General features: G+C 43.0%; 1 protein-coding gene across 2 annotated transcripts; it reads left to right on the top strand.

Annotated features, from left to right (window-relative positions):
- entpd6 (ectonucleoside triphosphate diphosphohydrolase 6) lies at positions 1 to 24,157 on the top strand. Of its 2 annotated transcripts, XM_079249252.1 has the most exons (15): positions 10 to 82; positions 1,406 to 1,429; positions 1,581 to 1,685; positions 4,947 to 5,023; positions 8,642 to 8,785; positions 9,629 to 9,704; positions 14,504 to 14,539; positions 14,809 to 14,897; positions 16,770 to 16,849; positions 18,268 to 18,332; positions 21,059 to 21,160; positions 21,242 to 21,382; positions 22,726 to 22,782; positions 23,123 to 23,235; positions 23,313 to 24,157. In XM_079249252.1, exons 2-15 carry the CDS (start codon positions 1,426 to 1,428, stop codon positions 23,394 to 23,396), a joined length of 1,173 nt encoding a protein of 390 aa, XP_079105378.1. In that variant the 5' UTR covers positions 10 to 82; positions 1,406 to 1,425; the 3' UTR covers positions 23,397 to 24,157. The 2 variants fall into 2 exon arrangements, with proteins under 2 accessions (XP_079105377.1, XP_079105378.1); XM_079249251.1 differs by having other exon boundaries at positions 1 to 82; positions 1,406 to 1,685.
- The last annotated feature ends 3,308 nt before the right edge of the window (positions 24,158 to 27,465 follow it).

The following is a 27,465-nucleotide window of genomic DNA, read 5'->3' as shown; positions in this document are numbered from 1 at the left end:
AGTGAAAAGATGAAGAGAAAAGTGGTGGAAATGATCGATCGCTGGAGCGGATGACGGATTTGGGTTTCCTACCTTCTTCTCGGTAAATAAAAATACCGTTCATTGTGTACTCGGCGGCTGGTAGTTAACCAGAAGATAACTAGTTAACCTGCTTAACGAGCTGCTTTCATCTTCCAGTCAGCATGTGGAAACTTCAGGCTTCATTCTTCCACATCTCCACACCAAACTTCCCTCAAACCTCTCAGGTTTTTACTGTTTATTAGACACAGAGTCATAAAGATGTCTCATTTATTTATCACGTAGAGCCACGTAAAGCTTTTATAACACCAAACTTCTTCACATACCGGCTAAATGAACTGGGAATGATAGCTGGGTTTTATTGCTGGTTTTAATGGGACTAAAAGTCAGATGTAAAAATACTTCATTTATCCAAAATGACTTAGATTAGATAGATCTAACAGCCTGCAGGGAGACATGGTAAACCTGCATGTAGACATGGTAAACCTGCAGGTAGACATGGTAAACCTGCAGGTAGACATGATAAACCTGCAGGTAGACATGGAAAACCTGCAGGTAGACATGGTAAACCTGCAGGTAGACATGGTAAACCTGCAGGGAGACATGGAAAACCTGCAGGGAGACATGGAAAACCTGCAGGTAGACATGATAAACCTGCAGGTAGACATGATAAACCTGCAGGTAGACATGGAAAACCTGCAGGTAGACATGGAAAACCTGCAGGTAGACATGGAAAACCTGCAGGGAGACATGGAAAACCTGCAGGTAGACATGGAAAACCTGCAGGTAGACATGGAAAACCTGCAGGTAGACATGATAAACCTGCAGGTAGACATGGTAAACCTGCAGGTAGACATGGTAAACTGCAGGGAGACATGGAAAACCTGCAGGTAGACATGGAAAACCTGCAGGTAGACATGGAAAACCTGCAGGTAGACATGATAAACCTGCAGGTAGACATGGAAAACCTGCAGGTAGACATGGTAAACCTGCAGGTAGACATGGTAAACCTGCAGGTAGACATGGTAAACTGCAGGATTGCAGGTCTTGTAGGACTGAATGAAAAACTTTGGTCTACCTCTTACAATAAGTAAGTCATGGACGTCATAATACTTTTAGGATTTGAGTCACACATAAAAAGGATTTAGCTAAAGTGGAGCATTTTGTAGTTTCATTTTGGACACATTTCTCTTTCCTCCAGTTGGTTTATTTAAAAATAATATAAATTTAATGTAGTTCAGAGCCAAACTTTACTTCACTTTCTAATAGTGAAAACTTAATTTTACCTCCTAAAAGTTCAATTTAGAAGTTAAATACAAATGAAAAATGTGTTTGTTGTGAATAAATATTTGGTTTGGAGTGTTACTGACAGGAATCTGCTCTGCAGCTCATGCAGCTCCACACAGAATGAGTGATGAAGAAGCCAAAACTGGCTGGAGTCTTCCTCTTTGTGGGCTGCCTGCTTGCCTACCTGATGTTCGTGAAGCATCATTACACCACTTTCAAGACTACCACCTACAGATTACCTCCACACCTCCGACCCAGCTCAGACAGAACCAGAGAGGATGACTCTGCTAACGGGCCCCACTTCCAATATGGCATTATGTTTGATGCTGGGAGCACTGGGACCAGAATCCACATCTTCAAGTTCCAGATGGAGAACAAAGGTACAGAGAGGAGTTAAAGAAATGTGGAATGTTATTACAGCTGATTTTTTTTTCATCTACAGCTAGTAAAACCTTTAAAATGAGTGTGCACAAACACTTCTTTTTATGTTTCCATGGAAACAGGAAATGTGTAATTATAAATCCAGTGTCTGCGTCAGAACCAGAGTCGGTCCAGTTCGGAGCTTAAAGTCAACATCATGACTTTCAATGGTTCGCTGGAATCCTGTAAAGACTTTCCAAAGTTCTTTAGATGTTTCTGCCTTTTGTTCCGGTCTCGGTCCAGATGATCCCACATGGCTTCAGCGATGTTGTGGTCCAGGTTCTGGGTAGCATCCATCCTTCCTCATATGACCTCAGTTTTTTCTGGCTTCTTGACAGCCTTGTTTCCATGGAGACCATATCTGTTGAGGCTTCTGCCAACAATAGATGGATCGGCTGAAGGTCCATGGATCTCTCTGGTTCTGGTTCAGGGTCTTCTATTATCAAAGATGCTGGAATGATACTGGGCATGTGTGTTTAACGTCATGTCAATTCTCCTTCATCTCTATAAAACGGATAAAACCATCCAGGAAAGCCAAAGAGGTTCCCTTGCAGCATCCAGGAGGATATGGTGCAGGATAAGATGCTGGTTTCTGTCCTCCAGCTACAGACACATCTGGTCAGATGTTTCTATTGTAACTCAGAAGAAGTTTTCTCATCACTCCGAGGAGAAACAGGTGATTTCCACCTGAGTTCTGCTGGAAAATATTGTTTCTTATCTGTTTCAGTGAGGATGTTTCTGGATGTAAACAACCATAAACAGAGACGAGCAGGTGATGCAGAACATGGAGGATTAATCACTGACCACCCTGCTACAACTGAACTCTGCACAGTTGATAAAACTGGATTCTTCTGCTTCTGAATATTCCTGGGATGAAAATTCAGACAGTTTCCATGTAGAACTGATAAGTGATGGAGCAGGTTGTTGCTTCGTTTGCTATCATCAGTTCATCTGCAGTGGTTTGATAGTCCTTCTTCCCCCACATTGCTCATCCCACATGATCTGTTGTCACAGCTGTTAGCATCTGTATGCAACATCTGTATGGAACCCATATAGGGGGTTTTCAGGCTGGAGGTGTTGATTGACCAGGAAAGGTTCTCTGAAACCAGGAACTTGAAGGTGGAGATATGTTTAACATCCATGTCATTGATGTAGACGGGATCATATCTCTTCTTCTGCTTGAAGTCCACAGTGAGCGCCTTTGTCTAACTAGGGTTAAGGAGCAGCGCACCATGCAGCCTCTGCCGTGTTCACTGTTGAATACATCACTGTGATGTCATGTGAAAAAGTTATGATGGGATCCACAGTGTAGGCATGCAGTCATGGGTGAAGAGGGAGTGTAGGAACACGTTACAGCCCTGTGAGAGTGACGGTGATGGAGCAGGTAATGCCCAGCCTGACATGCTGATACTGATTCCAGTTTCACTGGGTTCCAGTGTTGAATGCTCAGCTGAAATCATCAAACAGCATTTTTTGCATGTTGTGTTCTTGTTGTCCAGGTGTGAAAGTACACAAAGCAGCTCTGTGGACTCAGCATCCTCAGTGCTTCCAGCACTTCTGTGGTGGAGAGCGCGAGGTGGATGTCAGGGCTTCGGTTTTGGCAGACTTCATTCACGTACAGATGCATGAAACATCTGCATTTAATATCTGTATGGAGCATCCAGGACTGGAAGCGTCTGTCTGATTGGCCGTTTGGAGCTGCATCACATCACTTCTGCTAATCACAACGTTACATGCACGTCATGCAGGCTCCTATCCGTGTTTTCCACGTTCCGTCCAGCCCTAAAAGAAACGTCGTCCAGCTGTGGAAGTGTCATTTCTTCATTAAAATTGAAAGCAACTGAAGTAAATGTTTAGTATTCAACAAGCTGACAGTCGGCTTTCAGAGCATCTGGTTCGTCAGTAAACATCTGTAAACAACCGTCTTCGCCGTCGGACCACATCAACGTGTTTAAGGCTGATTCAACTCGGACCAGGTCTCTGAGTCCTCTCATGCAGGTGTTGATGGTGTCTCCCAGCTGACAGGTGGACGTGGTGTGTTTTTTCCAGATACCGGCAACACAAGGACACCCAGCAGTAAGACTGGGTGATATAACCTCAAATTAATATCATAATTAATCAAACGGGTTACCTTGATTATGATTGTCAGCGATTATTTCAGTATTATTTTTATATTCGTAGTGAACTGAAATTGTTTTGTTGCAGATATTTTCATAATAGAACAGCAGAGATTGCTGACAAGTGAAAGGAAACACACACACAGTTTATCTATCTATCTGTCTATCTGTCTGTCTGTCTATCTATCTATCTATCTATCTATCTATCTATCTATCTATCTGTCTATCTGTCTATCTGTCTATCTGTCTATCTGTCTGTCTGTCTGTCTGTCTGTCTGTCTGTCTGTCGAGTCATTTTTATGATGTAAATTTTTAAACAGTTTAACTAATTGACAGGAGGAAGCTTATTGGATCCTAATGCTGGTTTTATTTAGTTTTTAATGAATCTCCCAGCCCTACCCAGCAGGATTTCCTTCAAACCAAACTCGCTTCAAATATCTGTAAGTCTGAGAGCCTTTTTTTCTGAGAATAATAAGCAGTGTGTTTCATCAGTAGCTGCTACAACCAATGGCTCGGTGGCCCAGATGAGACGTGAAATGGGACGTTTGGAAGTTAAACCTCTTGGGTCCAGCGACGTGTTTATAAAGCAGACCTCACTGAACTGCTTTTAGTGTATTTAAAATCCACACATGTTGGCCCAAAACATTAATTACCAGATGTGACTGAGGCAGACAAGAGGAGCTTTGAGCCTTTAAGTCCTGCTGCCGTGGAGCTGCTGCCAGTTTAGATGGACACAAACTCATTAGAGTGTTTCAGAGCTTTTTGGTTTATTAGGCTTAGAGGAAGTTTCCTGCCGAGCTGGGCCAAATGCCTTCGTTATCGCATTTAACTGCTAAGCTGACTCCCACAGGCTGAGTGCTGTTTTGGCTTCTTTGTTAGCATCAGAGCTAACCGGACTAATGGCAGCACCTGTTAGTTATACAGACTGGGATTGTTATTAAGAGCTTAATTACAGCTCAAATGTAGGCACAGGTCCAGGGTCAGTCAGAGATAACACTGGTTAAATGTGGTGAAAAGCTCTGAGTTTTAACCTGCTTTATGGTTTCAGACTCGCTGATGTCTTTGTCATGCTGGGTTGATCTGTGTCACATTGTGTTTCTGCAGACGCCCCCAAACTGGCCCACGAGACGTTCAAAGCCATCGAACCCGGACTGTCGGCGTATGCTGATGACCCACAGAAGGTACGTTACAGGGAGGGACCCCCGAGGGGACGGGGCACCCAAAGCTGATCTCGGATTCAGCTGCACATTTAAAACAGTCAAAAGTTTCAATTTATACTAGTTGACTTCAAGCTGATGATACAGTCCATTTCGGTCCAATTTATTGTTGTTCCGTTATAATCCAGTTCATCTGAATCCACTATGTGATCCCTGTTAGTCCAGTTTACAATGACTGTGTCCATATAAACCACTTCATACAAGTAATGAACCCAACAAATTGCATGAAATGTTCCTTTAAATTCATCCTCCATCCTGAGGTGGACAAGGAGACGGTGGTCCTTATTTATCAAAAGGACATACAATGTAAATCTGTGCGAACGGCCGTTTCTGCGCCTGGCTGGGCATCTGCTGATGTGAACATAAGTTACGATAGGTTACGATCTTATTCCACGACCGGTCTGAGATCATGTAGAGGACTTCGGTCATTATGATGGAGCTCAGCAGATGCTGAAAATGATTATTAAACACATCTGAAACTGTCATCGTTGCACAAAGAGCCACATGGTCAGGACTGACATGAATGAAACCATCTGCAAAAAATAAAAATATTAAAAAGGATTCAGTAAAATAAAACTGTAACATCCACCTATGTTCTGCTGTTTACATAAAGTCATGAGCGGTCTTATTCTTTCGGTCATGACCCGTAGGTGAGGGTAGGAATGTAGATTGTCTGGTAAATCAAGAGATTTGCCTTTTGGCTCAGCTCCTTCTTCACCACGACAGACTGATGCAGAGTCCACGCCACTGCAGGCGCCACACCGATCCGCCTGTCAATCTCACGGTCCATCCTTCCCTCACTACTGAAGAAGACTAGGGATGCACCGATTCACTTCTTGGAAGTTCCGATACCGATATCTGAAATTTGAATTTCTGCAGATACCCATATTTGCCGATACCAAATCTGTTTATGTGAACATTATAGTGACTATGGCTATTATTGCTGTTATAACTGTGTCAGATTTCATTAGGTTGTAATAAATGACCCATCCTTTCTGAAGTTACCTCACCAATACAAATATAATAACATTACAGATCTAACAATTTCAACAAGTTTCATTCTGATTTGGCACATTTTACCTAAATACAACTTTAAATGTGTGATTTTGAAACAAAGATCCAATTTTTAGTGTAACAAAAAATGTCACATTTTAACATTCAAGGCATTTATTTCTTTTAAAGCATGTCATCAAACATATCTGCGCTGGCTTGACTAGTGTGGTATCGGTACACTTTTATTAATACCAAGTACAAGTGCACACACATGGTATTGAGCCGATACTAATATTGGTATCGGTGCATCCCTAAATAAGACCCCAAGATACTTGAGCTTTGACTTTCTCGACCCAGAGTTGACGCACCACCCTGTTTAGGCTGGGGATTGTGGTCTTGGATTTGGGGGAGCTGATTTTTACTGCTTCCCTGCAGGAAGACATGTTGGTGGGTTTAAGGAGATCTTCAAAGTATTCCTTCCACCGACCTACAACCTCTCGAATAGGTCAGCAGCCCCCCTATCAACGCTGTACACAGTGTTGATGGAGCAGGGCCCCTAAGGTAGCGGCTCGGGGAGGGGAAAATCAAAATTGAAATAGTTTACTGACACAGCTTGAAGTGCACACAGACACACTGAAAAGAAAGTGGGGAAAGAAACAAATATAATAAACAGCCTAAACATGAGTTTTATTGTAGCTTAAATTTAACAAATAAAGCTTGTTACATCCTCCACGAGAAGCGAGAACTTTTTACTTCTTCTCGAAGACGCGAGAAGAAAATGACACCATTTGTTCTCGCGGACGTCTTTTACATCATGTCGACACATCAGGCTGGCTGAAGTTTTTCTCGTGGGGCTCCAAGAAGTATCGTGTGATTGGTCTGGCGTTTGAGATGGGCGTGGTTAACACGAAATTACGTGAATCAGGCAGTTGTCGTTTTTGTATTTTTGCTGATGCGGATTGTTTTGAAAAAACAGCCGATCGAAATGATGAGAAAGTAGGAAATATTTTTACATTTGGCATTAAAACACAATCGCATCCACCCGTCCTGCCGCAGATGAAGTTTTTTGTGAAATGTGAATTAACAGGGTTCATTGCACATAAAGCAGACATTAACGCCCACCTCTTGTTATCGTAGCCTCGAGAGCAAGAAGAAAGCTTTCGCTTCTCGTGGAGGATGGAACAAAATTAAGCCCATAAATTGTTAGAAAAATTTGAAATCAGAACAATAAATCCAAAAAGGAATTTATTGGGTTTTGTATTCCTGTATCCCTGACCCTGTCCGCCTCCTACAGCCTCCTCAGACCATTTCTCTTCCATGCAAAGCTTCTGTGCTTTTGATCCCAGTGCTGCCAAACTGCTCGTGTTTATTCTTTTCCACTAGATTTTTCGGTGAAAACCTTTCCTGCCCATGGTCTCGGACTGGGCGAGGCCTCTGGACCAGCAACATTTATGAGTGGAACATTTAAATGATGAGGCCTGATCAGTGGTCAGATGCAAACATTTTGCAAATCAGACGTGGATTGATTCCTGCGATCAGATGTTCTCTCATTTCCACGGTGGTTTGATAAATGAGGACCAGTGAATGCATCCCTTTCAAAAACAAACAAAATAACGGACATAAAGTGCACAGTCGTTTAAAAGTGGGACTCTTCTTAGGCTGGGATATAAATTAGTGCATGAAAGCGTTAAAAACCACATTAAAGAAGGACACCATGGTCAAAGTAGGTCAAACCTTAAAAGCAACAGGAGTCAAATAAAAATAAAGACAAGCCATAAAGAAATAGTTGACTCCAGTAAAAGATTAAATATTTTCCCAGTCCTGTTTAAAGTGGACACCGCTACAGGAACAAACCTGTTTCTGGTCATATAACTATGCAAAAGGAAAGTTAAGACTCAAATAACAAGAGAAATACATGGACCAACATGATGAAAAAGCAACACAAATCTAAACTCACTAACTAAACACACAAAAACAATTTTTAAAAAAAAATCTCGAGAGAAAAATTTATTTACCATGTTTAATCCCCTGTACATTTATTGTTCCACAGATTTCTTTTTTTCTCAACTTGTATTTTCTTTTTATATTATTTTTTTTTATCTTATTTATATATATATATATATATATATATATATATATATATATATATATATATATATATATAATTGCCACTGAAAGTACTGTATCTGTCTGCATAGTCATAATGACAATAAAGATTTTGATCTGATTGTAAATAAGAGTCTAAAAACTCTCATTTGAACAGACATATTGACCACAGCAGGACACAAAGAGTCCCAAAAATGAGACTAAAAGAGACAGAAAAGGCGCAGAGAAAGAGAGAAAATATCAGAGCTACACCAAACCACAATTATCCAGAAAAAGACCCCACATATATAACACACTTTTTTAAAACAAAACCAACCAGAAATAACACACACATACACAAAGTAAAACGTCCATAGAGACACAACGCGACACAAAAGATGGAAGAGAGACCAGAAAGAGACAAGATGAGGATGATGCTGAAGGCTAGCTAATGATAAAAATGACCAGCTTCATTAATCCGGGATAAAATCTTCTCTATCTCAGTGTGTAACAGGCATCAAGGAGCTCCTGCAAGTGGCCCAGTCCAGTGTTCCCGCTAGCATGTGGACCAGCACCCCCGTGGTTCTGAGGGCCACGGCCGGCCTGCGGATGCTGCCCGGAGAGAAGGCCGACCACCTGCTGGAGAGGGTGAGACTCTCCTGCACCTTGTTGGTTTTCTGCTCTGCTCAAGAAGAGCCTGAATCTTAGATATGCAGCGACCAGGTGGAGTTTTTCTGATTTAGTCCCTTTCTATGCAGATGATGTCTTCTTTTCCTTTGCTGTTTCTTCACACTTGTTTGCTGAATCGTTTCCGTCATTAGCTAAGAGTAATTATTCTTTAGTGTTTTATTAGAACCTGAGGTTAATTTCACGTGCCTAAAAAATCCCATTCTGATATTTTAAACTCAACTTGCAACTTCTGTGCTTAAAAATGGGGAAGAAATGCTTTAAATTTCCCAGCCCGTCAGTTCTGCATTTTCACATTTCCAACAACTTCTGAAAATTTTATGAAAATCCATCTTTTAACTTTTTGAGTTATCTTGAAAACAAACACAGAAACGGTGGGTAAAACATGACCTCCTTGGCTGAGGTAATGACATTTTAAACAGATCAGAAGTTTTATTCTCGTTCATGTAATTATTTTCATGCTTGCATGTTTATTTTGTTTTTTTAATGTTCATTTTTTAAGTATCTTTTTTATCTTGTATTTTCAGGATAAAATACAAATATGTTTGTTGATTTTCATTGGTTTTCTGGGATTTTACTGAGTTATAGATATTTAAATTCTAAAATGGCATATTTTCTAGGAGGGGTTAAAATAACATGGAATCAGTTTTCTGTAATGAACTCGCTAAATTTACAGAAAGGTTTAAAGTTGAAGCTTTGTGCTGAGACATGGCCGCTGGTTCTGGTGGTGGTTCTGGTACTGTAAAGGTTCAGAACTGAGAAAGTTGTTCACTGGTCTGACATGAAACTTGTCTTTGTGTCCAGGTGAGAACATTGTTCCAGGAGTCCCCTTTCCTACTCAAAGACAACAGTGTGTCCATCATGGACGGCACAGATGAAGGTACCTTATCAGTTCTTCTTCACGGTGGGGGGGAGGGGGTGGATTTACTCAGGACCAGTGACGGCCAGGATCAGGTGGTCTGGTAAATCTGGATCAGGTATTCTGTCCTGGTCCAGATCAGCTGGTCTGTTCTAACCTGGATCAGCTGGTTTCTGCTGAAGGACGGTCCTGGTTGGGACCGCATTGGACTGGACTTAACCAGTAAGGTCCTGGTTGGACCGCATTGTACTGGACCAAATGAGGAAGGTCCTGTTTGGGAAAGTATTGGACTGGCCCGAACAAGCACAGTCCTGGTTGGGACTGCATTGGACTGGACCGAACAAAAAAGGGTCCTGGTTAGGACTTTATTGGACTGGACGGGACCAGGGCAGTCCTGGTTGGGACCGCATTGGACTGGACCAAAGCAGGAAAGTCCTGGTTGGGACCGCATTGGACTGCACCTAACCAGGAAAGTCCTGGTTGGGACGGCATTGGGCTGGACTGAAGCAGGAAGGTATTGGTTGGGACCGCATTGGACTGGACCAAACCAGGAAGTGAGGGGATGTCACATTAGAATTTTGGAGATGGACCGGATTCACTCAGGACCAGTCACGACCAGGATCAGCTGGTCTGTTAAATTTGGATCAGGTATTTTGTCCTGGTCCAGATCAGCTGGTCTGTTCTGACTTGGATTAGCTGGTTTCTGCTGAAGGACGGTCCTGGTTGGGACCGCATTGTACTAGACCGAACCAGAACAGTCGTGGTTGGGGCCGAATTGGACTGGGCCAAACCAGGATGGTTGGGGACCGTATTGGACTGAACCGAACCAGAACAGTCCTTCAGCAGGTTCCTGCTGGTTTTCAGCATGATCCTGGTCTCTTTACCGGTTATTAGATTACAGAGTATTTAAGCGTCTCCTCAGAGTTGCATTTGCTTAATCTGGGCCGCAGGTCCCATGATGAATGGGGACTTGACCCTCTTAGAGACCTCAGATGTGGTTTCTGATTTCCCCAACGAGAACCGGCAATTTGTGGGATTAACAAGACCACATGAGACGGCAGAAAAACCTCCAACAAGGGGATGAAGCTTCAGACGGACAGAAGAGGAGAGTTTGCCCAAAAAAGACCTGAACGGGTCTGATGGAGGGACGGATCCTCCACAGAACCCAAACCTCAATGGGTCAGATGGAGGGTCGGATCCTCCCCAGAATCAGAACCTGGACAGGTCTGATGGAGGTACAGGTTCCGAATCAGAACCTCAACCTGGACGGGTCTGATGGAGGGACCGGCCCTACCCAGAACACGAACCTCAACAGGTCTGAAGGAGGTACAGAACCTCATCAGAACCAGAACCTGGACAGGTCTGATGGAAGGACGGATCCTCATCAGAACCAGAACCTAGACGGGTCAGGTGGTGGAACGGATCCTCCCCAGAACCCGAACCTGGACAGGCCTGATGGAGGTACGGAACCTCCCTGGAAACCTGATCCTGGACTTTACCGTTATTGAACATGACTGAAGCGGTGTCGGATCATCTGGACACAGAACTGATCAAAAAGCAGAAACATCTGAAGAAAAACTTTGGAAAGTTCTTCAAGGATCCTGGAGAACTTTAAAGAAACGACAGAAAGCTTCTCTAAGACTGTCAAATCAAATCAAATCAAATCAAACTTTATTTGTACAGCACTTTTCGTGCTTAAAAACAATACAAAGTGCTTTACATTATAAAACAATTTACATCAAAATAGATAAAAATAGATAAAACACTAACACACATACACATCCCCTTTCACCCACCCACAACCATCCTCACCCATGCCCTATTTGCCCTGTAACAGTTAAAAGAAGATGAATGAATGGCCAGGTGCATTTGCACCAGATGTGCACCAGATAAGGAAACGATATTCTCAGGGAGCCTCTACACAAAGGGCTACCCCCAACCAAGACCACCCAGGCCATCACCATGGGGGCCACCCGGGTCCGGGCAGACAGGACCCAAGCCACAACCGTAAAGCTGCAGCGCTGGATCCCAACCCACCAGACAGGGACAGCCCCCACTGCAACACCCATGCAGTCAGAGCAGGGGCAGCCCTCGGTGAAGAGGACCCCAATGAGGAGAGAGCTGGAGTGATAACTAAACAAAAATAAAATCCATTAAAAAAAATAAAAAAAATAAATAAAATAATAAAATCTATACTAATATATAAATAAATCAAATTAACTAAAAAGATGTAAATCAATATATAAAATATATAAATAAACAAAATTAACTAAAAAGAAGAATAAATATGGGTTAATATAAGAATGTTAAAACTTAGTTAAAAGCTAAACTAAAAAGGTAGGTCTTGAGCATTTTTTTATAAACATCAACAGTCTCTGCAGCCCTGAGGCCCTCAGGCAGGCTGTTCCATAGGCGAGGCCCGTAATACTGAAATGTGGCCTCGCCATATGTTTTGGTACGAACTTTAGGAAGAACTAAAGACTGAAGAAGCGTGAAGCTGCTCAGACCAGATTCTGACTTTAAGATCTGATCTGGACCGAGTCTGGTTCCAAATCAAACACGGGTTTTTTTTCCTGTGGGTTTTTTTCCAGAATCATCAGACGTATGAAGGGATGAATTTCTGATAATTAAATGTCCGTTGCTCAGAACGTGGTCTCCGTCTCAGTCATGAAAACGGGTTTTCTGCATGACGAACACAGCCAGCAGAAGTGTAAAGAAGCAACAGAAAGTGGATGAAATGAAGTAATTGAAGCAGCAGTTACGACCATAAAGATGTTAAGAGCAATATGTGCGGAGTTGCTGAGGATCTGCTTATCCAGGTCAACTCAGAGACGATATGCGGGTCTGTTGCAGAATATTTGTACTCGGCGGCATGCATTAGAGCCTTTTAGCAGTGACCTCTGACCTGCCCGCATGTAGAAGTGGATGATTAAGAGCTTGATAGAAACTGTATCATAGGAGATTTACCATAAAACTCTTAGGCAAACACACTAAGAAGCAATTTTCAAACAAAACACAGAAGTATGGAAAGAGTCGGCTTTAGGTTTGGAAGCTAAACACCGGCACTTGGCACCCGGCTGCTTCCCAGTAACCACTCAGAGATCTCCATTAACAATAAGTCGCTTCCATTCAGGTCGGCGATGGGTAATCTGAGCGGGGATAAGCATCCGGGCAAGAACGGCGAATATCTGGGAGATAATAAGGCCGATGGAATCCGGTTAGACTTCTGAGAGGACAGTTGATGTTTGGCTGGAAGCGTGGCACGAGGAATCTGTCCATTAGGAAAAGTGCAGCGCGTAAAGAGATAATTCACTAATCATTAAAAGACATTTATGGGTGAGCGGCGTAACGAGCTGATCCCACTCACGAACAAGGAGAAAACATTTCAGCCTCAGAAATAAACGGGACGGATAATCGGCCCCGCCCCTCCCCCCACTTCAAGATTAAGTGGGACATTATCCCACATGGCCATAATTGCTTGTATGAACTACTTTAAAAGGATTGGATTATAGGCGGCCGAGCTTCGTGTCCATACAGAGGGAGCATTTCAAACACAGAGCCTACATGTGATTCCCGTATACATCCACCAACAGAGGAATTACCGCTGTGGGGAGGAAGAGGAGGGTCGGTTGGGCTCAAGCCTTCACATCTGGATCCTGTTTACAGCTGAATTCAACAGCAGCTTTCCTGGTCCTTCTCAGTTCTGGAACCAGGAACTACATGAAGTCCTGACTGTTTTCTGATTGGTTTATTTCCTCCAACATCTCATTTCCATCCTTCTGTCTGAGTCTCGTCTTTCTCCTCCTGCAGGACTCCTGAACGCTGGTTCATGTGGTCTATGAGTGGTGGAGAGACAGCGGGAATGAATGAGGAGAGAGAGCAGTGAAGGAGTGAAATCAGCATTGACAAGTAACTTAAAGAATCATATTGAGACCCAGGTCTGGATTCTAGTCTGACTTCTAGTCTGGATCCTAGACTGGACCCAGGTCTGGATTCTGGTCTGGATCCTAGTCTGGATCCTAGTCTAGACCCAGGTCTGGATTCTGGTCTGACTTCTAGTCTGGATCCTAGACTGGACCCAGGTCTGGACCCAGGTACGGATTGTGGTCTGGACCTAGGTCTAGATTCTGGTCTGACTTCTAGTCTGGATCCTAGACTGGACCCAGGTCTGGACCCAGGTACGGATTTTGGTCTGGACCCAGGTCTGGATTCTGGTCTGAGTTCTAGTCTGGATTCTGGGCTGGACCTGGGTGTGGATTCTGGTCTGTGGATTCTGGTCTGGACTTTGGCCTAGACTCTGACCAGGACTTCAGTTGACTCAGGTCCAGACTGTGGTCTGGACTCTGGACTTGGTTAGCTTCTGTTCTGCCCAGTAAAGGCGATGTCTGTAAATGTAACTGGATTGTAGAGGTGATGGAGGTTTCCATGGTAACCCTTGGTCACCATGGTGGTCCTTGGTGGTTGCATCAGCTGGTGATGATGATGATGGCTCTGAGATTGGAGACCAGACTCTAGACCTGCTCCATCGTCTTCTCCTCGCCAACGTTCCTCCAGATGCAGCGTCATGAAATCCCTTCAGAGTTTTTCGCTGTTTGATGAATTTCTCACGTTTGGTGACAAACTGGCAATCCTCTAAACATCTTTCAGAGATGCTGCTCCAGGATTTTACCGCCTGTCAGTTTCCATCCCAACTCCACTTAAAACGGATTTATATTAACAAATGAAATCAAGCTGCTGAGACAAGATGGATGTTGGGTTTTTATCCCACCATCATGAATAAATCCTCGCAGATTATTGACGTCTTTATTTTCTTTTACCAGGAATTTCTGCCTGGATCACCATCAACTTCCTCACAGGTAGGAATTAAACCCACACAGCAGATCTCTGGAGACTTTCCTGTGTTTGGATGAAGTGTCTGTTTCCATAGCAACTAACAACAACAAGCAAACAAACTAACTAAAAGTATTGTTTCCACATCAGACATCCCATAATGTGCACCACCATGCAAGATACACAGCTAATAACGCAACGTACATGGAAACAATGAGTGTGCGTGCGTGTGTGTGTGTGTGTGTGTGATCAGTGTTGATGTTCTGATCCATTATTGGATTATTTTACTCTTCAGGTGGTCTTCAGGGTGCTGGTTCGCCCACCGTGGGGATGCTGGATCTGGGCGGCGGGTCGACCCAGATCACCTTCAGTCCCCGCGATGAGGTGAGGATGATCAGGGACTGAGAGCGATGAAGATACCGGAACGAAAATCTGTCCTCCAGCCAGCAGAATGACTCTGCCATCGAAACTGTAATCTGAAATAATAAACTCACACAGATCAGATGGGGGACCGGGTCTGGGGGTCTAATGTGGGTCAGACTTTGTATGGATTCACTCCGTCTTCCTCATCAACTGCATCTGATTACCAGTCAAGTCAGATGGCTGCCCTTCCTGGTTCTGCTCCTGATGGGAGTTTTTATTCCTAGTTCTGCTCCTGATGGGAGTTTTTATTCCTAGTTCTGCTCCTGATGGGAGTTTTTATTCCTAGTTCTGCTCCTGATGGGAGTTTTTATTCTTAGTTCTGCTCCTGATGGGAGTTTTTATTCCTAGTTCTGGTCCTGATGGAGGTTTTTTTTTCCTGGTTCTGGTCCTGATGGAGGTTTTTATTCCTAGTTCTGCTCCTGATAGGAGTTTTTATTCCTAGTTCTGGTCCTGATGGGAGTTTTTATTCCTAGTTCTGGTCCTGATGGGAGTTTTTATTCCTAGTTCTGGTCCTGATGGGAGTTTTTATTCCTAGTTCTGGTCCTGATGGGAGTTTTTATTCCTAGTTCTGGTCCTGATGGGAGTTTTTATTCCTAGTTCTGCTCCTGATGGGAGTTTTTATTCCTAGTTCTGGTCCTGATGGGAGTTTTTATTCCTAGTTCTGCTCCTGATGGGAGTTTTTATTCCTAGTTCTGCTCCTGATGGGAGTTTTTATTCCTAGTTCTGCTCCTGATGGGAGTTTTTATTCCTAGTTCTGCTCCTGATGGGAGTTTTTTTTCCTGGTTCTGGTCCTGATGGAGGTTTTTATTCCTAGTTCTGGTCCTGATGGAGGTTTTTTTTTCCTGGTTCTGGTCCTGATGGAGTTTTTTTTTCCTGGTTCTGGTCCTGATGGAGGTTTTCCTTCCTGGTTCTGGTCCTGATGGAGGTTTTCCTTCCTGGTTCTGGTCCTGATGGAGGTTTTTATTTCTGTTTCTAGTCCTGATGGGAGTTTTGATTCCTAGATCTAGCCCTGATAGTTTTTTTTTTCCTAGTTCTAGTCCTGATGGAGGTTTTCCTTCCCGGTTCTGGTCCTGATGGAGGTTTGCCTTCCCGGTTCTCTCCACTGTCCCCTCCTGCAGCTCAGGATGGAGGATCGGGTCAAAGAAAACATTCTGAGAAACATCTGTAAAAAGCAGGTTGCTGCTGCGTTGTGATGTCAGAATCATCCAGCGTAAGTTTAAAAGTGTCACGGTGTGTTCAAAGACCATCTGACACACATTCCTCAGATTTTGTTCTGTATTTACATGAAGCATCACATATTTGCTGCATATCCATGGATAGAACGTTCCACCACCTCCTGGCGCTGCTTTTGATCAGAGATGTACTGTAAAGATGGGGGGGGGGGGGGTGGATGGATCAATGCTTCTATGATGTTAGCAGACGATTCTGATCCCTGTCTGATTCATCAGACCGGGTTTTTCATCTTCTGTTGTCCAATTTTGATGAGTCTGTGTGAATTGTAGCCTTGGTTTCCTGGTTTTGCTGATAGGAGGGGTCCTGGTGGGGTCTTCTGCTGCATTCTGGATATTTTCTCTTCTTCAGCTCATTCACTGGAAACCTGGAGATGGTTGTATGGGGAAAATTCCAGTAAATATTCAGACCAATAAGCTTAAATTCCCTTTTTTCCTCATTCTGATGCTCAGTTTGAACTTCAGTATGTTGTCTTCACTGTGACTACATGCTGCCCTGGGATTGGCTGGTGAACAGGAAGTACTGAGGTAGAGGATGACTGAACAGAGTTCACTGCGGTCTTACATGTGACATCGTTTGTGTGGCTGTTTTTATTTTCTACAGAAAACCATCCAGACATCCGCCTTCGATGACATCAGGTCTTTCCAGATGTTCAACAACACACACACAGTTTACAGTCACAGGTAAACCCACACACCCTTTTTTCTAAAACCTCATTGTTCCCGATGTGTGTGTGTATAGACAAATAGATTAAATGAAAGATTAATATTAAACAGTAATTGTATATGTATTGTATATGGATGTGCCAAGCAGCCTCTGGTAGTTAGGTGCATAAGTACATAGAAGTTCCTCAGTCTTCAACTTGGGGCTCCAAATGGGGGGCGTGTCCTTTTGATTGACATGTATGGGATATTCCACCGTAAGAAGGCAGAGCGTAGCACAGCCGTGGTTTTTAGCCGGTAACCAAGGTGCCTTAGCTTTAGCCCGCCTACCTTCATTAGCTGGTTAGCTCTGAACTACATGAGGCTTGGAATTTTATAGATGTCACCACTCCACTTCGTTGCTGATTTTTGGTTTTTCCCAGGGTGACAAGACAGATGACCATAGACTGTATATGAAAGATGGACGGAGCCTCCAGCGGTTAAAAGTGAAGCCTATGCAGAAGTGCATAAAACTGCAGTTCCCCCTTCATCCACTAGGGGCTCCAAAACAGAGCAAATCCCCATAGCCATGTTAAAAATGCCAACTTCACAGCAGAAATAAACATGTTTACAGCCTGGTTCAAAAATCCATTTTCGGTTTAATAGGTCAGGTTTACCTTCATGACAACTTTGGGGGGAGTGAACTTTTTTCTAACTTGCCCGTTTAAAAGTAATTTAATCTCAAAGTTCGGCATATTTAGGAGCGTGTCCTTTTGATTGACATGTACCTCCTGCTACAAGTTAGAAGAACGTAGAACAACTGCACTTTTTAGCAGGTTACCAACGTGACTTAGCTTTAGCCTGCTTCCCTCCGTTAGCTGGTTAGCTCCTGTTATCTCCGGGTTAACTCAGTTAGCTTTTAGCTACAGGCAGCTTGGAGTTCGCTTGATGTCAATCATCCACCATGACGCTCACAGCCCCCCTCTCAGCTCCACCTCTTTGCCCATATTTGTATTTTCCGGGTGAGACGACACGCATGCCCCTGCTAAGAGGATGATGGTAGGAACCGTCCACCGAAATTCAATTCAGCTCTTCAGAAACCTATGGGTGACGTCACGGAGGCTCCGCCCATCTTTTTATATACAATCTATGGGCATCACGTAGCCAAGATGGTAATAGTGGGAACCGTTCACTCAGCTTTAATTAAGCTCCTTTGAAACAAGTGACATCACAGAGGCTCCGCCTCTCTTTTACATACATTTTATGGTGTGTGTATTTGTATGGAATATGTGTGTGTGTGTGAGTGTTCTGGTCCTCACATGCGTTTTTTTCTTTTACATGAAACAAACTGAATCACACAAGTTCTGACATGATCAGATAAGATCAATCAGATTGATTTCTTCTGCATCCTGTATGGATCAGCTGATTGTTTCCTCCTCTTGCTGTAAATCTCTCTGCAGTTATCTGGGTCTCGGTCTGATGTCTGCTCGACTCGCCATCTTAGGAGGCGTCATGGCGCCGCCCCGTATGTACCTGACCCTCTTTTTTTTTTTTTCTTGTTTTTCATCTTTGCCTTTTACCCCCCCCCCCCCCCCCCCGCCTCCCGTCAGATAAATAAGCCATTATCTAATCTTTTAATAACACACTGCAAGATTAATTCCTTGCCTGCCAGCTGTTGCTGCGATTTATCTGCAACTCAGATCTTCGCTCTGTATGAGTGTCAGTCTGCAGGACAACACTGCAGGACAAAGCATTGCCGAACACATATGATGTCATACCTGCAGACTCTCTGCGTGCACGATCATACATGTCGCTAAGCTAATCATACTTACTGATCCATATGTGACCAATAACGGGAAGAAGACCCAAAGGAGCCAGATGAAAACACACATCAATGAATGAATGAGCTTTATTTACATGATTCTGTTAACAGAAGAGACATCTGAGACAGTGATTTAACTGAATTAATCAGTACTTATTAACTAGTTATGGCTGGTGACATGTAAAATCCACATGTGGGATTATCTGGATGAGAGAAGCTGATTCTGGGTCTGGAGGTACCTTGTTACCACCGTGAACCAAATCCACCATAAACCACTTCGTCCTCCTTATTTATTAAGATCCTGACAGTTTTCCAGCCTTTTGTTTAGAGGATGAAACATCAGATATATTACAGTCTGACATACTGGTCCACCCTCCTCACCAGTAAACTAAGATGGAATTTACCAGTACCATAGATCAGTACTCATGTCGGCAAGTACTCAGGTAAAAGTATTTGTACATGGTTTGTAAAAAAATATAATCTGCTTCATTGATTACTACATCCAGACTACATGCAGAGGATCTAACTGGTAAATCTACACATGTGGAACAGAAACGTAATGGAAACCAGTTACATGACACATGTTCTGCTTCAGCTTTGTTTTAAAAACCAGCACACAGACTGAACCAGACATGTTGTCAGAATCGTTCTGCTTCATTTTCACATGAACAACTAAAAAAACTGACAGTGAAGGCACCACGGGGAAGAACTTAGTTTTAGTGAAAGATTTGATTTCTGATTGGTTCTTTACTTCTCCAGTTGTTTCTGGTCTGTTTGTAGCATCAAGAACATTTTCATTTAGGTGTTTTACTCAGTCTGGTGGATCTTCACTCAGTCTGGTGGATCTTCATTCAGTCTGGTGGATCTTCATTCAGTCTGGTGGATCTTCACTCAGTCTGGTGGATCTTCATTCAGTCTGGTGGATCTTCACTCAGTCTGGTGGATCTTCATTCAGTCTGGTGGATCTTCACTCAGTCTGGTGGATCTTCTCAGTCTGGTGGATCTTCATTCAGTCTGGTGGATCTTCATTCAGTCTGGTGGATCTTCACTCAGTCTGGTGGATCTTCACTCAGTCTGGTGGATCTTCTCAGTCTGGTGGATCTTCACTCAGTCTGGTGGATCTTCACTCAGTCTGGTGGATCTTCTCAGTCTGGTGGATCTTCTCAGTCTGGTGGATCTTCATTCAGTCTGGTGGATCTGCTCAGTCTGGTGGATCTTCTCAGTCTGGTGGATCTTCACTCAGTCTGGTGGATCTTCACTCAGTCTGGTGGATCTTCTCAGTCTGGTGGATCTTCATTCAGTCTGGTGGATCTTCATTCAGTCTGGTGGATCTTCACTCAGTCTGGTGGATCTTCACTCAGTCTGGTGGATCTTCTCAGTCTGGTGGATCTTCATTCAGTCTGGTGGATCTTCTCAGTCTGGTGGATCTTCTCAGTCTGGTGGATCTTCACTCAGTCTGGTGGATCTTCACTCAGTCTGGTGGATCTTCATTCAGTCTGGTGGATCTTCACTCAGTCTGGTGGATCTTCTCAGTCTGGTGGATCTTCATTCAGTCTGGTGGATCTTCATTCAGTCTGGTGGATCTTCTCAGTCTGGTGGATCTTCTCAGTCTGGTGGATCTTCACTCAGTCTGGTGGATCTTCACTCAGTCTGGTGGATCTTCACTCAGTCTGGTGGATCTTCATTCAGTCTGGTGGATCTTCTCAGTCTGGTGGATCTTCATTCAGTCTGGTGGATCTTCATTCAGTCTGGTGGATCTTCACTCAGTCTGGTGGATCTTCATTCAGTCTGGTGGATCTTCATTCAGTCTGGTGGATCTTCATTCAGTCTGGTGGATCTTCTCAGTCTGGTGGATCTTCTCAGTCTGGTGGATCTTCTCAGTCTGGTGGATCTTCTCAGTCTGGTGGATCTTCATTCAGTCTGGTGGATCTTCACTCAGTCTGGTGGATCTTCACTCAGTCTGGTGGATCTTCACTCAGTCTGGTGGATCTTCATTCAGTCTGGTGGATCTTCTCAGTCTGGTGGATCTTCACTCAGTCTGGTGGATCTTCACTCAGTCTGGTGGATCTTCACTCAGTCTGGTGGATCTTCATTCAGTCTTATTGAAGTCTGTTTTATGGTGTAGTCGTTTAACTTAATGAACACCGTCAGTCTTGTTGTTGTTCGGGAAACACTTCCCGCCTCAGGTCCAGGTGGCAGTTCTGCTTCCTGGACTCATGTAGTTTCAGAACTGGGTCAAATGTTTTACTGTTCAGATCAGATCAGTCTATTATCCAGTCAGATGTTCGTCTGCATGTTGGCTCACAGTAGGACCGAACATGTCTGTAATATCTGTGTGTGTGTGTGTGTGTGTGTGTGTGTGTGTGTGTGTGTGTGTGTGTGTGTGTGTGTGTGTGTGTGTGTGTGTGTGTGTGTGTGTGTGTGTGCAGTAGGGGGCAGCACTGAGCTGGTAAGTCCCTGCCTCCCTCCAGAGTACTCTGGCAGCTGGAAACACTCTGACATCATCTACACCGTTAAAGGACAGAAAGCAGGTACGGAAATCGGATTAGTGGTTATTTCCGATTACCCATCATGCAACTGGATCGGGTAGGAACCCTGTGTTTGTGTTTCAGGGGAGCCAGGTTACGAGGCGTGCCTCACCAAAGTGGAGAAGGTTCTGTACAGGAAGGTGGTAAAGGTGTCGGAAGCAGCGGACATGGACTTTTATGCCTTCTCCTTCTACTACGACCGCGCCGCCGACCTCGGAGTCATCGGTAGGAAGCTCACTGCTGCCCTTTTCCTCGTCTGCAGGCACTGACAGGTCACAGGACGAATCCCCTGACAGGTCTCATGTAGGGGCGCACGATTATAACCAAAATAATCACAATTATTTTGATCAATATTGTGATCACAATTATTAATATGGGCTGCATGGTGGAACAGTGGTTAGCACTGTGGCCTCACAGCAAGAAGGTCACTGGTTCGATCCTTGGCTGGGGGGGGGGGTTTGGTCAGTGCCCTTTCTGTGTGGAGTTTGCATGTTCTCCCTGTGTATGTGTGGGTTCTCTCTGGGTTCTCCGGCTTCCTCCCACCGTCCAAAGACATGCATGTTAGATTAATTGGTTACTCTAAATTGCCCATAGGAGTGAGTGTGAGTGGTTGTTTGTCTCTGTGTGGCCCTGCGATGGACTGGCGAACTGTCCAGGGTGTACCCTGTCTGTCGCCCAAAGCCAGCTGGGATAGGCTCCAGCTTCCCCGTTACCCTGAATTGGATTAAGCGGTTCAGAAGATGAATGAATATATATATATATATATATAGATAGATATAGATATATATAGATAGATAGATAGATAATATAGAGGGAGCGCTATCCTTTTTTATACACGCAGACAACGCCCCTTTGGAGAAATAATTACATGAAGGAATCTCATATTTCTTATCCAGTGTTTTGATGCAGCTGTATTTTCCATCTCGACATGACTTGCTCTCATCAGTCTAAAACTTGTTTCATCCTCCACGAGAAGCTTCGTCTGAAGCCGGGAGGGATCAATGTCTGCTGTTTGTGCAATGAAGCTGCTTATTTCATATTTAATGAGCTGGCAGGGCAGGTTGTGCACGCGGCAGGGTTTGTGTATTTTAATGCCACATGTTGTAAAAATGTTGGTATTTTTTTTGGGGGGGGGGGGGGGGGCTTTTTTGTATTATTATTTTTATTGTTTTTTTAATTGTTTTTATTTTTATTGTTATCATTATTTTTTTTTTTTTTTTTTTTTTTATTGTTAGGATCTGAGCTATACGAAGTATAGTTATTATGATTATTAATAATTATAATTGTTATTGTTGTTATTGTTAATTATTATTATTATAATTTATTATCATTTTTATTGTTAGGATCTGAGCTATACAAAGTATAGTTGTTGTTATTATTATTATTATTGTTGTTATTATTGTTGATTTAGATTATTATTAATATTATTGTCATTCATTATCATTATTATTGTTATTATTATTATTATTTTATTTTTTTTTATGTTTATTTATTATTATTGACTATTTTTCCTTTCAAGCCGATGGGTTTGGTGCCTTCACTGACATCTCGTTTTTCCATGTGTCCAGACAAGCAGGCAGGAGGATCCATCAGAGTGTCGGACTACATGGATGCAGCTAAAAGAGGTGAGGTGGCGCGACCTGGTGGCGGACTGTCTGAACTGCAGCAGTAGAGATAAGGTTCCAGAGAGCAGACCTGAATGAATCTTCTTCCGCTGCTTCTCCTTTGTTGGTAAAATGAAGGCGAGATGAAGATTTTTCAGATGACACGTGGAGATGTTGTCATCTGAACCATTCACAGTCTGAATGGGAACTAGCAGAACACCATGAATCCATGATTTAAGGAGAAAAACTTAATAGATGTGAGGTTATAAATGTTCAGACAAATGTTTCAAAGACACCTGATGCTGGTCATGTGACCTGAGAAGGCAGGATTGTGATTGGAGGATTCGCTTGTCTATTGCAGTGTGCGGCGGTCTGTCCGTCGGTTCTCTGCAGAACCCCTTCCTCTGTCTGGACCTGGTCTACATCTCAGTCCTGCTGCAGGAGCTCGGCTTCCCTCCACACAAGCAGCTCAAGGTGAGTATTGATTAGTTATGTGATCCGTTCAGGACTGATCAGCTGGGTGGGTTCTGACTGCTGTCTGTGTGTCGCAGCTGGCAAGGACCATCAACCAGGTGGAGACCAGCTGGGCTCTGGGGGCCACCTTCCATTACATCGAGTCCCTGAAAAGAGCTTGAGTAAAGACCTGGTCCTGAACTAGTCTGCCAGACTCTGGTCCTCCATGTGGGTCTCAGCAGACGGTTTATTTATCTACAGTTATATAATGTTGGGTTTTTCTATTTACAAGTCTTGTAGGGTTTACTTGGTTTGTTTTGATGTTCGTGCCAAAAACAGAGAGCTGATCATGAGCCGGGTCGTCGGACCCCAGAAAGACCTCCGACACCAAACCATCACAGATCTGGAAACCTGCTGGTTCAGCAGAAACACCTGAAGGAAACTGGTTTAATCAGAAACCAGCAACATTAAACTGTTAACGTTTGGTTCAGGAGAAACCAAACTGACCCGCTGGTCTCTGAAAGCACTAAAAACCGTCACACAGGGTGATCAGATCACAGCACCTCCCAGTAAAACCAGTAAACTCTGCACTGGTACCTACTGTTAGTATCGACAGCAACTGATTGTTTTCACCTCTGAAGGATTTCCTCTCGTCTCGGGTTTTTTTTGCTTCTTTCTGTCTTTGTGGAAATCAGAAACTCGTCCACTGGTTCATTAAATTCCAGACATTTTCTGCAAACATTTCGGATTATTGTCCTGAAAATCAGCTGCAGTGAAACTCTGGAAGAGTCTCCGGTGCAAACGGAAACCTGGCTTCTCCTTCACAGGATGCTTTAGTTCTGGTTTTTCCCTCCAGAGTGTCTGAAGGATGAAGTTTGTTCTTCTGATCGGTGTGAATGTCTACTAAATATTGAGTAGAAATCAGCTGGAATATAAAATGTCTCGAAACTCAAAGTGACATTATATGAATGTGTTTATTTACAGTCGAATAAAGTATTTTTTAAAAGCATGTGTCGAGTTTGCAGCTTCATTCTGCTGCTTTTTAGCTTCTGTTTTTACCTATTCACCCCGCCCACCCCAAATACATAATCTTCCATTTATGCTGAGTTAAATTTAATTTAATTTAATTTATTAAGATCTACATTAGCCACTGAAATATCAGTAGCTATTCTACCTGGGGTCTCCTCTATATTACATTACAACTTATATAAACAATTTTATACACCATGCACACCTACAATCACACATAAACATGCAAACAAAACATAGAATATACCAGATCAATAAAAAAAGAGGGGGAAAAATAAATAAAAGGAAAAAAAAACATCACTAATCTAAATGATTTCTTGTTCTCGATACTTTTCCTCTTTATAAAACTAAATCCAATCAGAACAATGTAAAGAGTTATTTTGCTGAGTTGCAACTGTTACAGGAGTAACTAAGAATAAACATAGAAATCAGTATTTTAACAAACAAGCAATTTTATTAACAGAGACTTAAGAGAAATCCCACCTCAGTTTAACCCAGACTGGTCATACACTTCCAAATAACCCCAGCACACCCAGAACCCGGAAGAACAAACCAGAAGTGGCCCCACGAAGCACATCGATCAGCTGACACTGCAAGTCTCACTCGTGAAGAACAACCCTCAGAACACAGGAATGTGAACTTTATCATTTCCAGTCCCTGAAGCAACCTGTGTGCTGTTACGATGAAAATTATTTCATCATGAGCAGCAACATGAGATAAAAGTATGCAGACGCATTTAAGGAAATACGAATGAATAAAAGAAGCAGATAAAACGCCGGCAGAGGAGTCTGATGGGACTGGAGGAGTTTTGTGTGCAGAAGAGTAAAGCAACACTGATGATGGTTCTGTTAGATCCACGGCAACAAACCACACTGATGACCTGAAAACGTTGCATCACTTGGACTGGTTTACACTTCTGATACGTCCAGCATCCACTGGTGGATGAAGCTCTCCTTCCCACTTCCCAGTAACATGGTCTCATCAGGCTCACCACGCACAACCTGCTGCTGCTGCTTCAGCATCTCCTAGAACAGCCTTTCTCAACCTTTTAGCAACTTAGTTCCCCTTTTACAGTATCTTTCCGCCAAGTTCCCCCACCACTGCAAAGTTAAGACACAACATGAAATTCAGCACTTTGTCATTTGTGTGTGGTTTATTCAACTTTAACCATGTATTTCACATCTCTACTACGCTTCAACCAGGACTTCGTTTGCGTTGCCAAGGCGACAGTGACTGATAGATACGCTACGACTTGTAAGGGGTTAGGGTTTAGTTCACATCTGAATGTGGGATTTTGGGAGGAATAAAATGGTGTAAGTCTAAATGTATAATCAGTTTATGTACATACACTTTATTTATTGAAATATCTCAGATATTTATATATTTTATTTAAGGGTGTTTTAAAGGAAACATAAAAAGATGTACATTTTCAAAATATTTCATGCACCCCCTGGAATGCCTTGAAGTACCCCCCAGGGGTACGCATAGCCCCATTTGAGAAGCAGCGTCACATAACTTCCAGCCAGAGCAGAAAGAGAGCAGGAGATGGAGGAGAGTCTCCAGCTGTCAGTGATGCAGCATCCGTATATTGAACAAGCTTCTTTTCAGATGTCAACATGTAGAAGTGACCCTGAAACTAAAGCTCACCTTTTTTAAAAACTTTTATCTTAAATTTCTGAATAAATAAATGAATTTCCCAGGTGGAAATGAAGCGCTGCTGCGTTTCTGCACCAACTTCTGCTCCTCCATTCAGACTCCACCATCATCTGTTGCTGAAAAATCAGATGACAAACAGAAACTGTCAAAAAGTTTAGGATGAAACAAAACTTTTTAAGCTTTTAGCTGTAATTCAGCTTCATTTCCTGTAAACATGAACATAATTATCTTCACGGATTATATTCCAAATTGGCTTACTCCTCCTCTCAGAGCTGCAGATTTACAGGAAACCCGTCAAGTTAAACTTTCAATCCATCCCACCAAACTCCATGTTTGTTATGACTTCTCTGCATTCCACAAGATATGATCTGATCCTGGCTCGATAGACCATCATGAGACCAGTTTGGTCACAAAAACAAGTTTACTGCTTGTATCACATTGGGTAAAATGGCCGTTCCTTGCTCTGTTTATCAAAGCAAAGCAAACCTGTCTTTAAACAATGTCACACTTTCTGCCAAGTTTAACACTCTTAAAACATGCTCGTAAAGACTTTTTGGCTGAATATAAGATTGTAAGGCTTGGTTCGATGGTTCTTGCTCTGCATGACGTCCAACTGGTTGCCATGGAGCCAGAGGTGGACCAGCTCACCTGTGGAACTCCTGACTGACAAGCAGAACCTTTCTAATGCTGTGAAAAGACACAGGCCATATATGTGTCTCTTCTTCGTGTCAGAAGAATTGATTGTAATCTTAATCTAAAGCATCTGGACCTGGTTCCTTTTTATGTGTAAGAATAAAGGAAATGCTGAGCCAATAATCTGTGTTGGTTGAGCTTTAGGAATTTCTTTTTAATGGGATCTGAATAAGATTAACGTGTTTATGTGCTTTTTAAAAGTTTGGTTTTAATTAAACTTAAAAATGAGGATGAAGAAATATCTTTTCAGGGGTTTTCTTTCTGTGAACAAAAATGTTGCCTTGTAGGAAAACCTGACTTTACCCAGCCCACCTACATTTACATTAACACCTGTATGATGACCAGGAGCTTAAACCAACCACCCATGTGTGACAAGTTGTCCTTCTGCTAGATCCGAGACTTATTTATGTCCTGGATTTATATCAAAGACTTTCAGATGTGAAGATTTGTACATCTACAATACTTCTAGAAAAAGTAGCACCAGGGTGGCGTTTAGCAACGTTAGCTTTGTAAAAAGTAGTTCAGGATGATGTGTAGCATCTCCTCTTCCTCTAACATCTGTCTGTAAACATCTGGGTAGTGAGGAGACCGGTTCAGGTTCATGTTCAGGTGGTCAGGTGACTATTTGTTTTGGGGTTTTTTTTGTCTTGTCCAGCATTTAAACAGGCAAAATGATTTTCTGGATGTTCTGCTGGGCAAATTCACTTTGCCAAGGGAGGCATCATAGATATAACGCTCCCTTGATATTCTATAGATTCTTATTTTTTCTATTTGTTTTGCATAAGTGTTTGTATTACAAAGTTTGTCCTGCTGGACCGGACCGGAGAGGACAGAAGAGCGACAGAAAGAGAATCTAAAAGGAGAAAACAGAAA

Source organism: Telmatherina bonti, assembly GCF_933228915.1.
Source record: "Telmatherina bonti genome assembly, chromosome: 11".
In the NCBI taxonomy this organism is placed as follows: domain Eukaryota; kingdom Metazoa; phylum Chordata; class Actinopteri; order Atheriniformes; family Telmatherinidae; genus Telmatherina; species Telmatherina bonti.
This window is presented reverse-complemented; position numbering and strand designations above follow the sequence as displayed.

What these genes read in the sequence shown, in the direction of transcription:
- entpd6 (XM_079249251.1), top strand. Translation starts at nt 1,433, where the DNA reads ATGAAGAAGCCAAAACTGGCTGGAGTCTTCCTCTTTGTGGGCTGCCTG. An exon ending in ATGCTGATGACCCACAGAAG is followed by an intron (nt 5,024 to 8,641) that starts GTACGTTACAGG and finishes TCTCTATCTCAG; the next exon opens with TGTGTAACAGGCATCAAGGA. An exon ending in CACACAGTTTACAGTCACAG is followed by an intron (nt 16,850 to 18,267) that starts GTAAACCCACAC and finishes ATCTCTCTGCAG; the next exon opens with TTATCTGGGTCTCGGTCTGA.